At 39.1% G+C, this 15523-nt stretch overlaps 1 protein-coding gene across 2 annotated transcripts in view; it reads right to left on the bottom strand.

Moving 5' to 3' along the window:
* The window catches only part of CRIM1 (cysteine rich transmembrane BMP regulator 1), a 164828-nt gene that overhangs the window by 29941 nt on the left and 119364 nt on the right, over window positions 1-15523 (bottom strand). For both annotated transcript variants that reach the window (XM_070734109.1, XM_070734110.1), the window contains 3 exons: window positions 14869-15066; window positions 1770-1898; window positions 135-291 (listed from right to left, as the gene is read on the bottom strand). In XM_070734109.1, coding sequence (XP_070590210.1) covers window positions 135-291; window positions 1770-1898; window positions 14869-15066 — 484 coding nt within the window. The remainder of the gene's footprint in view (window positions 1-134; window positions 292-1769; window positions 1899-14868; window positions 15067-15523) is intronic.

Here is a 15523-nt window from a genome sequence, read left to right as displayed (position 1 = left end):
CTAATAGTATTTTTGTCTTTATATACTTCCTGTCTTCAACACGTAACATATAAATTGTTACTGGACTTTGCTTTGCACAATGTTAAAGTCATACAAAACTGTGGTAAATATGCTTTTAAGATAAGAATACGTACAAATATCCAAAGGGACAGTACTTGTCACATACTATGGGTTTGCATTTCTTAGGCCGTGGGTTGCACTGACAGACCTTACAGTTATGGACATCAGTTTGGAAACCAAAGTCACAATCCAAGGAACAATCTGACATAAGATCGGTACACCGTTCCTCCCCTGTAAAAGAACACAGAAAGTTTAGTAAAAAAGGGATGATTATTTATCTCAACAATTAAAGATATATGGATACAGAATTCTCATCTTCCCCAGTCACCTACAATGGTATAATTTCTACCATATTGTCTGATTATCTAATTTCCAGATTTTAAATATTCTCAAAATGGCTTATAATATAGAATATGCAGTTATGCAAATAAAACACATGTGTTTTATTTTCATATTGCCTTGCCCTCGTGCTTTTTCTTCATTACTCTTCTTTCCACTCAGAAGACAGTTAAGCAATAAAAGGAAAGAAAATCCTTAGCATTTTGATACTAATGAATGGAAATTAATTTGTTGACCATTACAATATTACTGATCACTACAATATTTTAAGATAGCTCTATGCTTTACCTGGTGCTGCCTAAGAACTCAAAGGTTTTCAGTGTCTAATCTTTAAGGAGATGAAAACTGCAAGTTATAGGCCCTTGTATGCAAAGTTATTTTAAAAAACTGACGTCAATAATATAAACAATAATGTTTTTATTATAGTTAAATGTTCCTATGACAGCACTGTTAAAGTAATTTATTTTTAAGCAAAGCAAAAAAGCAAAGGACAGAATTTTGAAACCAATTGAAAGCTTATATATGGGGCATTAGGTAAATAGTGTAGAACTTTTTCTTTCTTGAAAAACTCAAAATGGACTGATAGTAAAATGTGGCAGGATTGCATTAATAGTAATATATTCCTTCAAGCCTGAGGCCTGAAAGTGACAGTTTTTCAAAAGTTCTCTTGAGTCTGAAAAGTGTCAGCTATAATTACATGTTAAAGTCTTCCACAATAATGTTAGCTATTATGATAGTATTGCTTTTTGTATTTTTTCTTCAAACGGTCCAGTGTCTTTTATAGCTTTTGTTCCGATATGTAAAACTGCTCTGACAAATCATCTATAATTATTTTTAACCTCTTCAGGTATTTAACAAGAAGAATCTATGCTATAAACATGATTACTCTATGTAAAAGGGATGAGAAAATGTTTTGAATAGTAGACACCATCATGCTGATATTGACGCAAAATGAAAAATATTTTTAAAATACTTAAATAATAATGTTATATAATCCTAACAGAATTTGAGTTTCCAAATTTACCGATTAATAAATAGGTAGTAATAATTGTTTTTATCAATATGCCATTGGTGCAGTAGCTGAACTACTTTGCATTAACATATCAAAACTTAAAAAACAATCTGCATTTTAATATATGATTTAATAAAAGTGCACTACATCTATTGAAGATAATAAAGGTGTTCTGATTGTTGCCCGACAGAAAAATGGCAAAATGGATATTTGGAAATGTTTTATTTCACAAAAAGAAAAACAGGATTTTCCAAACAGTATTGTGTATGAGAGAAATGAATTTTGAGGAAAAAGACCAATATGAATTTTAAGAATATTTTTTTCAAACAAGGTAACTGAACATAGTATTTGTACTTACTGGTTTTACACTGGCAAATGCGACAACCATTTTGATCTACTTTGAAGTCATAAATACAGTCTGTCTCTTTTAGTGTACAGTTCACCAAAGAAGGACATGTAGGTGGACCTATTGTGATGTAGGTTGGCTCTAATGAAAAAGGGAATATATGGTTATAAATTACAAATCTTTCATACAATGTATCATATTAAATTCTAAAAGTCGCTAGTGGAAATGTGGGAGGGAGGTTAAGAAATGTGAAATATAAACAAGCAAAAGACAAACCAATAATAAGACTTTGATATATATTTCTTTAAAGGCTGAAACCATAATTCAATCTCAGATGTAGTTATCATAGGAGATCTTTAAAACCATTGCTAATAAAACGGAGAAATACGTTTTACGACTCAACCTCTTTGCCAAATATGGCTGGGTTAACCATTTATGACAGTTCCTGTCAAAATTGGACTATAGTGCAATAGCTTGTAAGAGAAGCTGCCTTGGAAAGTGCCTCAGAAGCTGCAACTAATGCATTGGTAAGGTTGCTTATAGTGTTTGAAATGCTAGGAACATGCTATGCCTGTAGACTTGGCCTAGCGGCCAGCCTACTTCCAAATCAATTTACTTGTTCATGTTCATTAATAAAAGCCCAACAGTGTTTAGGACCGAGACAACTAAGAAATGCCTTTTACATAAGCAACAGTGTGGATATACTAAAGACGTACTTGTTTATCCATTTTTAAAATTAGGGTAAACTTGGTTTTAGTTTGTTGTAAACTTTTAAACTGCTATTATTGGTAGCTATATAAAGTTGTATTTTTTAAAACTTGAGTTACCTTTGCCCATGCATTAGAATTATTTTTATGGAGTAGCATTTTTAAACAAACAAATCTTGTTATAAATTGCATGCTTGTGTTCAAGTAACAGGTTTATGAAAAAAAGAGAATGCCTTGTGTGCTAATTATAACCTAGAGGTAATTACAATAAATGAACCAGCAAACATGTGGATAACTGTTAAAAATATCACTGGTTATGGCAAACCACCTTCCTAGGCTGAAGGAAATCAGCAAATGGCAGATGACCGGAATGTGTTTTACTGCAGGTTTGAACGGAAACTATAGCCACCTATCTCCATAACCCCCATCTCAGACATACCAACAACAGCAAAGCCTACTACAACTGATCTCATACCATTGGGTTCACAACTCTTAGTGATAACAGAAAAGGAATTGCAAGACCTGTTTCACAGACAAAAGTCAGGAAAAGCTCCAGGCTCAGACAAGGTAACTCCTTGCTTAAAAGTCTATGCTGACCAACTGGTCCCCATGTTCACCTGAATCTTCAATAAATCACTAGAGATGTGCTATGTTCCCTTTTTGTTTCAAACAATTTACTATCATCCCATGCCAAAGAAGCCTACCATCGAAGAATTGAATCACTACAGACCAATTGCCTCGCCCCGAGTCTCCGGAGAGGGGCGGCATACAAATCTAATAAATAATAATAATAATAATAATAATAATAATAATCTGTAGTTATGAAAACCTTTGAAACGCTAGTGCTGTCCCACTTGAAAACCATCTTGGATCCACCGTTAGATCCCCCGCAATTTGTATACTTAGCAAACAGATCAACAGATGATGCTGTTAATATGGCTCTGTACTACATCCTACAACATCTTGGATCTCCAAAGACCTACGCAAAGGTTGTCTTTGTAGACTTTAGGTCAGCATTGAATACCATCATTCCAGACATTCTCCAATTAAACTGAACCAGCTAGCGGTATCTGAGCACACTTGTAAGTGAATCATAAGCTTCCTAACAAACAGAAAGCAGAAGGTGAAGCTAAGCAGAATCACATTAGATATCTGAACAATTAGGCACCCAAGGCAGTGTGCTTTTTCCACTTCTCTTCTCTCTCTATACCAATGACTGCATCTCTAGCGATCCATCTGTTAAACTATTGAAGTTTGCAGATGACGTAACAGTGATCGGCCTCATTCGAGACAATGATGAATCCGCATACAGATGGGAGGTTGAACAATTAAACTTGTGGTGTGGCCAGAACAATCTGGAACTGAATACACTCAAAACATAGAAATGGTGGTAGACCGTCGGAGAAACCTGCCCATACTTCCACCTCTTGCAATACTAGACAACACAGTATCAACAGTAAAGACCTTCAAATTTCTAGGTTCGACCATATTGCAAGATCTAAAATGGACATCTAATTTCAAAAACATCATAAAAAAGAACAACAAAGAATGTTCCTCTGTGCCAAACCACCCAAGGAGCTGCTGATACAGTTCTACAGAGGAATTATTGAGTCTGTCATCTGCACCTCTATAACTGTCTGGTTTGGTTCTGCAACCCTACAAGACAGACACAGACTTCAGAGGATAATTAGAACTGCAGAAAAAACAATGCCTTGCATTAAGGACCTGTATACTACACAAGTAAAAAAGAGGGCTGTGAAAATATTTACAAATATCTCACCTCCTGTACACAAACTGCTTCAAATCCTATCCTCAATGCTATAGAGCATTGCACACCAGACACATGAACAGTTTCCCCCCCAAATGCCATCATTCTGCTAAACAAATAATTCGCTCAACACTGTCAAACTACACTGTTCAAAAAAATAAAGGGAACAGTTAAACAACACAATATAACTCCAAGTAAATCACACTTCTGTGAAATCAAACTGTCCACTTAGGAAGCAACACTGATTGACAATCAATTTTACATGCTGTTGTGCACATTCAATTTTGTACAGAACAAAGTATTCAATGAGAATATTTTATTCATTCAAATCTAGGATGTGTTATTTGAGCGTTCCCTTTATTTTTTTGAGGAGTTCAGTATATATTTTTATCTGAAAAACAATATTCATACTAAACTAATATCTATAAATCATCAATATATGAACTATATATATTTAGCTCTTTGAAACTGTCTCATCCACTGGCAGTGCTGTTTTTATTCACAAATATCTCCTGTTTTTCAATTACACTATTTTTCTAAAATTTAGAAAGATAACTATTACATTTTTTCCTGAACAATGTCACAATATCTATAGTACAAGGTAAATTATTGTAGACTTTTTCTTTGTAATATTTAAAATATTCTATAATTACTCCCACTACGTTTTTCCCCCTTTATGCTGTTTAAAAACAAGTTTATCACCATCTTCTTCCATTCAGAGATAACTCTTGAGATACAACAATTTTATACGCATGCCTGAGTCCTAATAAGCTGAGAAAGAGAACAAAAGAAATTATTTCATTTCCCACCCCCCACAAAAATGTAGCTTTTAAAACAAAACAAAACAAACACCCCCGCAGCTCTTCTCACTTCACTGAACAAGACTCAACAAATAAAGCCAGCTACAGTCAAGCTTCTAGCTATTTGAATAGGCAAACAGTTAAGTCTGAAAAAATGCCCATATGGTCATGTGATCTAGGTTAGCCTTTCAATGTTGTCCTTGACAAACTGCAGGAAAAAGCCTGAGTGACCAGATAATGAGATAATAAACAGAAAATTACTTTTCATTGCTATATATTTTAGAAATGGAAGAATATAAGAAAAATTGTATCCTTTAATATTAATATTAGATTAGGCAATAAGCATTACATGCATACAGAGATACACACAAATTTATTAATGTCTTACTATAATGTAATGATGAGACATACAATTAAAATGATTTCCTAAGCCTAAAACATTATGGAAAAAGAGTCTAAATGGGAAAAATTCAGCCACATTGCAAGAATCAAGTAATGTAAGTTAATGTTGCCATTTTATTTTATTTAAAGTTATAGCTATTTCAAGATGATTAACGTAACACTTCAAATAACTACTTGTTTTTGTAGTTTCAGGTTACATTTAATACAGTTAGTGAATTATTTAATCTGACTCATGTCTGCTTCTGTAAATATTCAGCAATTTGATTTTTGAGTCAGAAAAGTATTTTAAGTATGCTAAAACTAAGCTTTAATTTTTATTTCAATCCTTTCCTTCTTTAAATATGGCTTGCTGAACAATTCCATCCGAGTAGGTCATGAAGCATTTAATATTAATAAAGCCAAAGGGTTTGCAGTCTTATCCATGAAAACTCATAATGCTGGTTTTCCAGTTTCTCTCCTTTTTTTTAATGATAACTAGTCCACTTTCAATCTGCAATTGAAATTGACAAACTTTCTTGCCTCATTAAACACTGTATACACTATGTTTTTTACAGAACATTTTAGAGCCTGAATCTATTTTTAAGAATGGTGAAAAAATTCTATTAGACGAGTAGGACAGACCCTATAGCCGTGATGGCGAACCTATGGCACGCATGCCACAGAAGGCATGCGGAGCCATTTCACCTGGCACGTGTGGCAGTGCTCAGTCCTCTTCCGGTTTTCCGGTACACGCATGCGCACTGGCCAGCTAATCTTCTGGTTAGTGGTGTCACTGTAAACTTCAGAGTTTGCCTTACTGAGGGGTGGGAAGAAAGGTCCTGGTGTGGTGCGAGAGACAGGAGCCATGCTCCAGAGAAGCCCCGTTGATGCACCGGTGTATAATTAGATCTAAGACAGTGATGGTGAACCTTTTTTGGTTCACGTGCCACAAGTGAGGGGAGCGCATGGAGGGAGTCATGTAAGCACGTGGCCACACCCATAATTCCATATGTCCCCACACATATGCATGTGTGACACACACACACACTGGTCTCGGCCCGCAATGGCACACCCGTTTTTCACTCTTCCCAGGTTTCAGAGCCTTTCTAGGAGTCTAGGGAAGGCGAAAACGGTCTTCCCCATCCTCCTGGAGGGACTGGAAACATTCCATTTTGCCGACTTCCGGTTGGACCAGAAGTTCCAATTTTTTTTGTCCTCCCCAAGCTCCAGAGCCTTTCCCACCCCATCCCCGGAGGCCCTCCAGAAGCTAGAAATGGTCATTTCTGGCCTTTGGAAGGCCTCCGGCAGAGTGGAGAAAGCTGTTTTCGCCGTCCCCAGGCTCCTAGAAAGGCTCTGGAGGTTGGGGACAGCAAAAAATGCACCTTCCCCATCCCCTTTGGAGGCTGAAAACAGGCTGTTTCCCAACTCCCAGTGGGCCCAGAAGGCCCGAACACAGCTGGCAACCTGAACTCGCATGCCCACTGATATGGCTCCATAGGTTCTGTCCATAGATTCGCCACCATGAATCTAAGAGATCTAAGGGCATTCACAAAAGATTCTAATCCTTTATGCCTTCCTGGGAATTTTGGTAAACCATTATGCTTTCCCTACAACTCAGAACAGTTAAATTTCTTGTATATAAAAAATTCTTAGTCCAAACCCCTTCAAATAATTTGTCCAATCATCCAGATCATATTGTATCAAAAACAAGCATTAATCAGAAACCTCCTCTAATTAATCTTGGCCTTCATTTAGGTTTTTCAAACCACATCCATTTTTATTGCCTTTCACTGAATGGATTTCAGTTTAAATTATCTAATAACACTATATACTCCATCTGTTTAAACCTGCCAGCATATTTGATACTTATCATCAGTTAGATTTTGGTTGTCTTTTTTTCATTGCTAAGCAACCATGTATATACTTTTAATATTACAAAAATACACAAAATCTCTTTTTTCGCCACACCAAATGTTCAATGTGAAAGCAGAATAAGTGTGAAGGAAAAGTTTTTCCCATGGTTTTTGCCAAGAAAGAGAATTTTTTTTGTTCCTTAGAATACAAAAGCCCATTAGCACAAACAGAACTTTTTATCGATGCCTCACAAAACCAATTTCAGGGGAGAAAAAAGACCAAGGTGAGGAATTTCTTCAGTTCTGCAATGTTTCTTCAGGACTTAATAAAGGAGGTATTACATAGCTGAACTTGTCCTCTGACTTAGTAAACTAGACAAGTTAATTCTGTTTCCAGACTAACCAGAAAAAAAAATATAGTACCTAATAAAAAGACTTAATAGAAATACAGTGATCCCCCGATCATTGCGAGGGTTCCGTTCCAGGACCCCCCGCAATGATCAGTTTTTCGCGAAGTAGCGCTGCGGAAGTAAATGGTGTTTTTACTTCCGCAGATGGTGTTTTTACTTCCGCAGCGCTAGCGAGGAGCCGAAGATTGGGGTTCCTGGGAAGGGGACTCAGCTGGGAAGCGGCGTTGGGGTTTCCCCACCGCCCACGCAAACTCCTCGCTGCCGCTCGCCCGCCCTTCGCCCGCCCACGCCGCTCGTTCGCGCCGCTTCCCAGCTGAGTTCTGAAGCCAATTCGCTTCAGGACTCAGCTGGGAAGCGGCGAGAATGAACGGCGTGGGCGGGCGAAGGGCGGGCGCGCGGCGGGCGCGCGGCGGGCGCGCGGGCAGGCAGGCGGCGGACAAGCCGTTCGCCCACGCCACTCGCTCGCGCCGCTTCCCAGGTGAGTCCTGAAGCCAATTCGCTTCAGGACTCAGCTGGGAAGCGGCGAGAATGAACGGCGTGGGCGGGCGAAGGGCGGGCAAGCGGCAGCGAGGAGTTTGCGTGGGCGGTGGGGAAACTCCTCGCTGATGCCCGCCGCTCGCCCTCCCGCCAGCAAGAGGGGGAAGACCCAGGGAAGCCGCCCAGCAGCTGATCTGCCCGGCGCCATCTACGCATGCGTGCCCATAGAAAAAAGGGCGCGCATGCGCAGATGGTGTTTGTACTTCCGGGTTGAAAAATCACCATATAGCCGTTTCGCAATGATCGGGATCGCAATACCCGGGGGATCACTGTACAGTAATACCTCATGATACGAACTTAATTGGTGCAAGGAGGAGGTTCGTAAGACGAAAGGTTCGTAAGACGAAACATTGTTTCCCATAGGAAACAATGTAAAGTCAATTAATCCGTGCAACCAAAAAAACGGCTTTCGGCGACTGCTGGGAAGCCATGCGGCTGTTTTAAAAGGTCGCAGGCGGCCTGGGGGGCTTCCCAGCACCCCCCGGGTTCGGGGGGGTGCTGGGAAGCCCCCCAGGCCGGCTGCGACCTTTTAAAACACCCGCGCCGCTTCCCAGCTGTCTCCTGAAGCCGAATGCTAAAGCCGAACTTCCGCGTTCGGCTTCGGGAGACAGCTGGGAAGCGGCGCAGCTGTTTTAAAAGGTGACAGCCGGGCTGGGGGGCTTCCCAGCAACCTCCCGAACCGAACCCGGGGTTCAGCAAAATTTTGCCTCTTCTTACAAACTTTGTTCGAGTTACGAACCAGCGTTCGGGAGGCTTCTGGGAAGCCCCGCCGCCCGGCTGTCACCTTTTAAAACAGCCGCGCGGCTTCCCAGCAGTCTCCGAACGCCGGTTCGTAACTCGAAAAAAGTTCGTAAGAAGAGGCAAAATTTTTCTGAACCCCGGGTTCATATCACGAGTTGTTCGTAAGATGAGGGGTTCATATCTTGAGGTACCACTGTACTGCAAAACATTATGATGGAAGAAACTGTTAAGGATCGGAAAAGAGGAGATCATATTTCAACATAATGTATTGGAGAATATTCAAACAATAGCTGCATTCTCCCAAACAACATGTACTCCTGATCATTAAATTATTATTATTATTATTATTATTATTATTATTATTATTATTATTATTATTATTATTATTATTTATTGGATTTGTATGCCGCCCCTCTCAGTAGACTCGGGGCGGCTAACAACAGTACTAAAAAACATCATGCAAATCCAATACTAAAAACAACTAAAATACCCTTATTATAAAACTAAACATCCATATAACAAACATACCATGCATAAATTTTAAAGGCTTAGGGGGAAAGAATGTCTCAATTCCCCCATGCCTGACGACAGAGGTGGGTTTTAAGGAGCTTACGAAAGGCAAGGAGGGTGGGGGCAATTCTGATCTCTGGGGGGAGTTGATTCCAGAGGGTCGGGGCCGCCACAGAGAAGGATTTTCCCCTGGGCCCCGCCAAGCAACATTGTTTTGTTGACAGGACCCGGAGAAGGCCCACTCTGTGGGACCTGACCGGTCGCTGGGATTCGTGCGGCACAAGGCGGTCTCGTAGATACCCTGCTCCGGTGCCATGAAGGGCTTTATAGGTAATGACCAACACTTTGAATTGTGACCGGAAACTGATCAGCAACCAATGCAGACTGCGGAGTGTTGGTGTAACATGGGCATTTTTGGGAAAGCCCATGATAGCTCTTGCAGCTGCATTCTGCACGATCTGAAGTTTCCGAACACTTTTCAAAGGTAGCCCCATGTAGAGAGCATTACAGTAGTTGAGCCTCGAGGTGATGAGGGCATGAGTGACTGTGAGCAGTGACCCCCGGTCCAAATATATGTTGGTCTGCTCAATTTTATCAACTAAGTAGAAAGAGAACGTAACTATTTTCTCATTCATTAGTAGAATAAGCAGGAATTGGATTCTACAGTTATTCAAAAACCCAGAGTTGGTGGGTGATTACAACACCTAGAGATTTAAAGATTGAAGTGTACATCCTGGAGTGTTCAATATACGATAGATTCCTTCTGAAACTTCATTTAGAATTGCTGCTGGGTTGATGGGTAAGCATAGGTTCGAAATGGTTACAGACGGGCAAACTACAAATGGTTATAGATGCCCCCACCCTACTGGCCTTCCAGAAAGCTCTAAAGAACTGGCTTTTCTAGCAGGCCTGGGGCCATTGTTTGGATGGTGTACCATCGAGATCTGGCCATAAATGACATGCATGGTTTTTCTTTATTATGGGTTTTAAATTGTTCTTAAACTGCTTTTTAGATGTCTTAATATTACACTGTATGTTTACTTTCTGATTGTGAGCCGCCTAGAGTCCTTTGGAAGTTGGGCAGCATGCAAGTTAAAACCAACCAACCAATCAAAATCCCAACTCGGGTCCTCAGAGAGGGGCAGCATACAAGTCTAATAAATTGAATTGAATTGAGTGTTATGCGGAGGTGTACATCCTGCATGCTGATTGGTTGATCTGACATTCTGTTCTGGCCGTTGCTGCTTGAGTACCCCGTAGCCAGAACATTAAAATGTGCTGATGTATAGATGCAACTGCTATGCAACTATCAAAATGATAAATATATACATTCCCCGATATGCAGTGATGGAGAAGTCTGATCCAGGCTTCAGAGGCATGTTTCACTTCATTTTAAACTCAATATTAAATATTAAGTCATCTGATATGAATAAAATATTTTTAGATGAGCTCAAGATTGTCATTTCACACTAAATTGTGGAAGCAGGTAGAAACTACTGTTAGTTCAAAAAGCTTAGTACAAAACTTATCTGTTTCCTGTCAACGTGACATCTGCCTGCCTGCCTGCCTGCCTGCCTATCTACCTACCTATCTACCTACCTACCTAGCTATCTATCTATCTAGAGTGAATGGGCAAGCAGAAATTTCATCTCTTTCTTCATAGTTCTTTGACATATTGGTTTTATTCCAGTTCATGTTTCTTCTAGTTCCCTTTTCTGACATTACTGCTTCCCTTTGCTTACTTCATCAGTTAACTGTTTTCACTGGCCTGTTCTATTTTTGGCAACCTTTTCCCCAGAACCTGATTCTTAACTAATACTGCATAGGGAAAGCATTTGGGTAATCTGTTTTGCATAATAATTGTACTGTGACCAGAATTATTATTTACAATCTGTGAAACTTGAAACTTAAGTCAAATGCAGTGTACAGTTCAAAGCATTCCTCAAGCTCCTTCTTCGTCTTTTGGCTCCCTCCCTCTCCAATCTGCAACCAAAAGGCCACTATATCTCCATTTGGGTTTACTGGTCATAAATTTTGCAAGCTTACAGTACAAATGTCACCAAAATTCCGAAGTCTGAATTTTCCTGGAAATCTCATCAATTTTCTCCTCTGTTTTTACTCTATGGTAGGCTTTCTGGTGTTACATTAATTATGGAAATTACAGTGCTGTACAGTGGTACCTCTACTTAAGAACACTTCTACTTAAGAACTTTTCTAGATAAGAACCGGGTGTTCAAGATTTTTTTGCCTCTTCTTAAGAACCATTTTCTACTTAAGAACCTGAGCCCGGGAAAATTTCCCAGGAAATTTGAGAGTGGCACAAAGGCCTGGCCAGTTTACTGCCATTTCCCCTGGGTTTCTCTCTCTGGCAAATTGTATGTGAGGCAGCCTTGCGCCAGGTGTATGAGAGGTGTGTGTTCCTCCTCGCCGCCTCTGAGTCCCTCTTTTTTTTTTAAAGCCTTAAAGTTTATGGATTTTTTTGATTCCCCTCACTTCACCTTCTTCCTTCAGCAGTGACTGTCCTCCTCCTCTTCCTCCTCTTCCTCCTCCTCCTCCTCCCACCCAAATTCTGAGCTTTTATTTATTTCCTAATGGATTTGCACGCATTATTTGCTTTTATGTTGATTCCTATGGGAAAAATTGCTTCTACTTACAAACTTTTCTACTTAAGAACCTGGCCATAGAACGAATTAAGTTCGTAAGTAGAGGTACCGCTCTATAAGCTTTAAGAATATTTCTCCTATTTAGACAAGCAAAAACTTCATACATAAACAGACATGTATTCATTTTTCAGGCATCTGGAAAGTTATTAAGTTGACTCCCACAGCATATTGCATTCCCTAACAATTATTTCTGTTCATGAGAAGGAAAAGAACAGAAAGTTTTTGGCAGGGAAAGTCAAAAGTAATTTATATAATTTATGTTTATGAAGTAAAAATATAATTATTAAGGGGTGATTAAAATTAATAATATATTGTGAGACCAACCCTTCACTCTGGCTTTGTGGTTTAAAATGGTAAATAGGCCAAATCCTAGTATCTGTTCATTCTTCCAAAGTCATTTTTTGTTAGTGCAGCAAGATGTACAACAGAATCAAAAGGTGGAATGTATCCTTGTACAAGACATTATTTTTATAGAGGGTAACATTAAATGTAAGCTATAGTTGTAAATGTTTCTTTAACATTTCTAAAATATTTTTGCATTGCTTAAAAATGAAGTCAAATGCCTCCAAATAAGCAGAAATATTTAGCTAACTCAATAGTTTGTTTGCCTCTGACAGAACTATTTTTAATGATCTTTCTAAACTTCCGTGCTCTTTGTGGAACATTGTCAATCTTCCAAAAAAAAAAAAAAAGTTAAATACTGCCTTCTGCGCTATAGAATATGTGTTTACTTAAGCTTCCTGGAAAAACATTCATATCATTCCAAGGGTGACTAAATGTTTTCCATCTTCATAGTTAGCATTCCAGACAGCTTTTCTTTTCCCTGAGTTCATTACATGAAAAATACCAGTTCCAAGTTCAGATGTAGAGAATTTCCTTCCTGGTGTCCAAATTCCTAATGTAGCAACAAAATATTTTAGAACTACAGTACATTGCTTAACCTTATCTTTTAATTAAACCTTTACAGAATAAATAGAAGTACGGAGCTTACAAAATCGTAAGAGGTCAAAAAAAGGGTTCTGGAAATCTGAATATAGTAAATCTCTGAAGAGAGATTAGTTGAACCCTGTTCTTTATTAAAAAGAAAGAACCCATTCAGAATCTCAGTTTTTAATATGAAGAACAAAGCAGGCTTGTCATTTTCAAGAGGGATATATACCTTAAAACTACTCTCTACATTCCACTCTCTACATTTGATTGTCTATAAGGTTGTAAGACCATATGAATGAGTTACATATCAAGTCACAATTTGCTAGGAATTTTCTTTAAGCATTCACGCAAGAAATCAAAGTAACAAGTTATGGGCAATGAGAAAGATTACTCAGGGAAGGAGTTCTAAGATTAAAAAAAATGTAAAATACTCATGATCTATCACTAGTCTTCCATATACTGGGTCACTGAATAACTGCAGTACATCATTTTTGCCTGTAAAATTCAAGGATAGTATTGAAAACTGAAATATGTATTTTATGAAGCCTGAAAAAAGGAAAATGTGGGGGATAGGTTAGAAATCGTCATATGTTTTCTTTCAGGATTGATGAACATTTCCTAAGAGTTTTACAATGATGTTGTAAACAGGTCAATTTAGCCTTATTAGATACCCCGTATATCTAAGATTCAAAAGACCTACTACAGATAATCATTGATTTTTAGCAGCAATTGGGAAAAGAACTTCCATTGGTTCACTTAATAATGACAATCCCTGCAAGCTCAGTTGCCATTGTCCAGAGCTGCTTGATATTGAGATGGGCAGCATATAAATTACACACACACACACACACACTCCCACAGGGTTTAGGTGCGGCAATTTCCTGCCGACTTCCCACAACCAGTCAGTGGGGAAGCCCTTGGGAAATTGAAAATCCTAGGTAAGCAGTTGCTGCTGGATGGAGAAGATAATTGGAGAGGGAGGGAAGAATTTGTGCAGGGGAGGGTTAGAGACAGTGTGCGAGGGCAGTCAGGGACTGTGTGCAGGGGATGGGTATGGCACTGTGCAAATTGGAGATGTGTTTCTGACAGAGGGTACACAAGGCAGGGAAAGTTGTAAATGGTGATTATGCGATTGCAAGGAACTTGGTAACCAATCATAAGTGTGAACACTTTGCCAAGCATCCAGACTGTGATCCCATGATTACAGTGACTATTGAGATGGCTGACATTCTGAGACCAGGCACAATCAATCATGGCTGTTGTAAGTTTGAATGGTTTCTGAAGACATAGCCATAGCTCGAGGGGTACAAGTAAGACAGAAGGAAGACAGCCCTCAGTAAGGCTGATAGCTGATCATATCTGACTGACCACATGACAATGTATTATCATCACCCATCCCATGAAAGCTGTAGATCAAAGTGAAAAAAGTTTAAATAATAAAATTAAAGTGGGTCTGAAACTCTACCAAGTGAGGGAAAAAAATGACTATATAGGGAAAACTGGCACAAACAAATGCTCAAATTAATTACAGATGTAGAGATTTTTCAAAGAATGTCATGTCTCCCCCTTTGTTTTGCAGATAATACGACAGCAGCCTGTATTATCTAATGTCTAATGCAGTCATACAAAACCGTACTCTGCTCCAAAATGAGTTCTATTCATTGCAGTTAAAGCTGATGGCACACGTTTTTCTGTTATTAGATAAGGGAAGGGCTTTTGTTATGTTTTAAAAAACAGGAACACTATAATCGAAGCTATCCATCCTTCCCCACCAAAAAAAGACAGATAATTAATTTTTTTTCATGTCTGACCTTCACACATTGGGCAACATTCTCCTGGAACCTTTACAGGATTCAAACAACTTTGTCCACAGGCTGTGGCCACACAACGGGACTCTCCATTGATGCACTGGCAGAAAGTACAATCATCATCCCTCCAGCGGTCACCATGTGCTTGAATCTGACTATTAGCATAACATCCTGCAGGATTGCTAATTGGAGAAGTGGAATCTGAAAGCAAAAGAACAGACAAACAAAAACGCTCTACAATTAAACGAAGCTTAAATAGCTTAAATTCACCTACAATGATTAAGGAATATTCCATGCTTATTTTATTTGTTTGTCAAACATGAAGAAGATAGCAGGCATGGGTATAAACATAAACAAAGTAAATATAGATAAATGAGGACAATAGGACAATCGGACAGGGACGGTAGGCACACTGGTGCGCTTATCCACGCCCCTTGCAGATCTCTTAGGAATGGGGTGAGGTTGACGGTAGATTGCCTAAGGTTGAAGTTTTGGCGGTTGGGGAAGAAACTACAGAGTTGGATAGTGAATTCCAGGCATTGATCACTCTGTTGCTGAGGTCGTATTTTTTGCAGCCAAGTTTGCATTTATTGTTGCTAACAATAGGTTGAAGTTCTCAGAATACATTAAGTCAGTGATGGTGAAACTCTGGCACGGG

Source organism: Erythrolamprus reginae, chromosome 1 (genome assembly GCF_031021105.1).
Source record: "Erythrolamprus reginae isolate rEryReg1 chromosome 1, rEryReg1.hap1, whole genome shotgun sequence".
Taxonomy (NCBI): Eukaryota; Metazoa; Chordata; class Lepidosauria; order Squamata; family Dipsadidae; genus Erythrolamprus; species Erythrolamprus reginae.
This window is presented reverse-complemented; position numbering and strand designations above follow the sequence as displayed.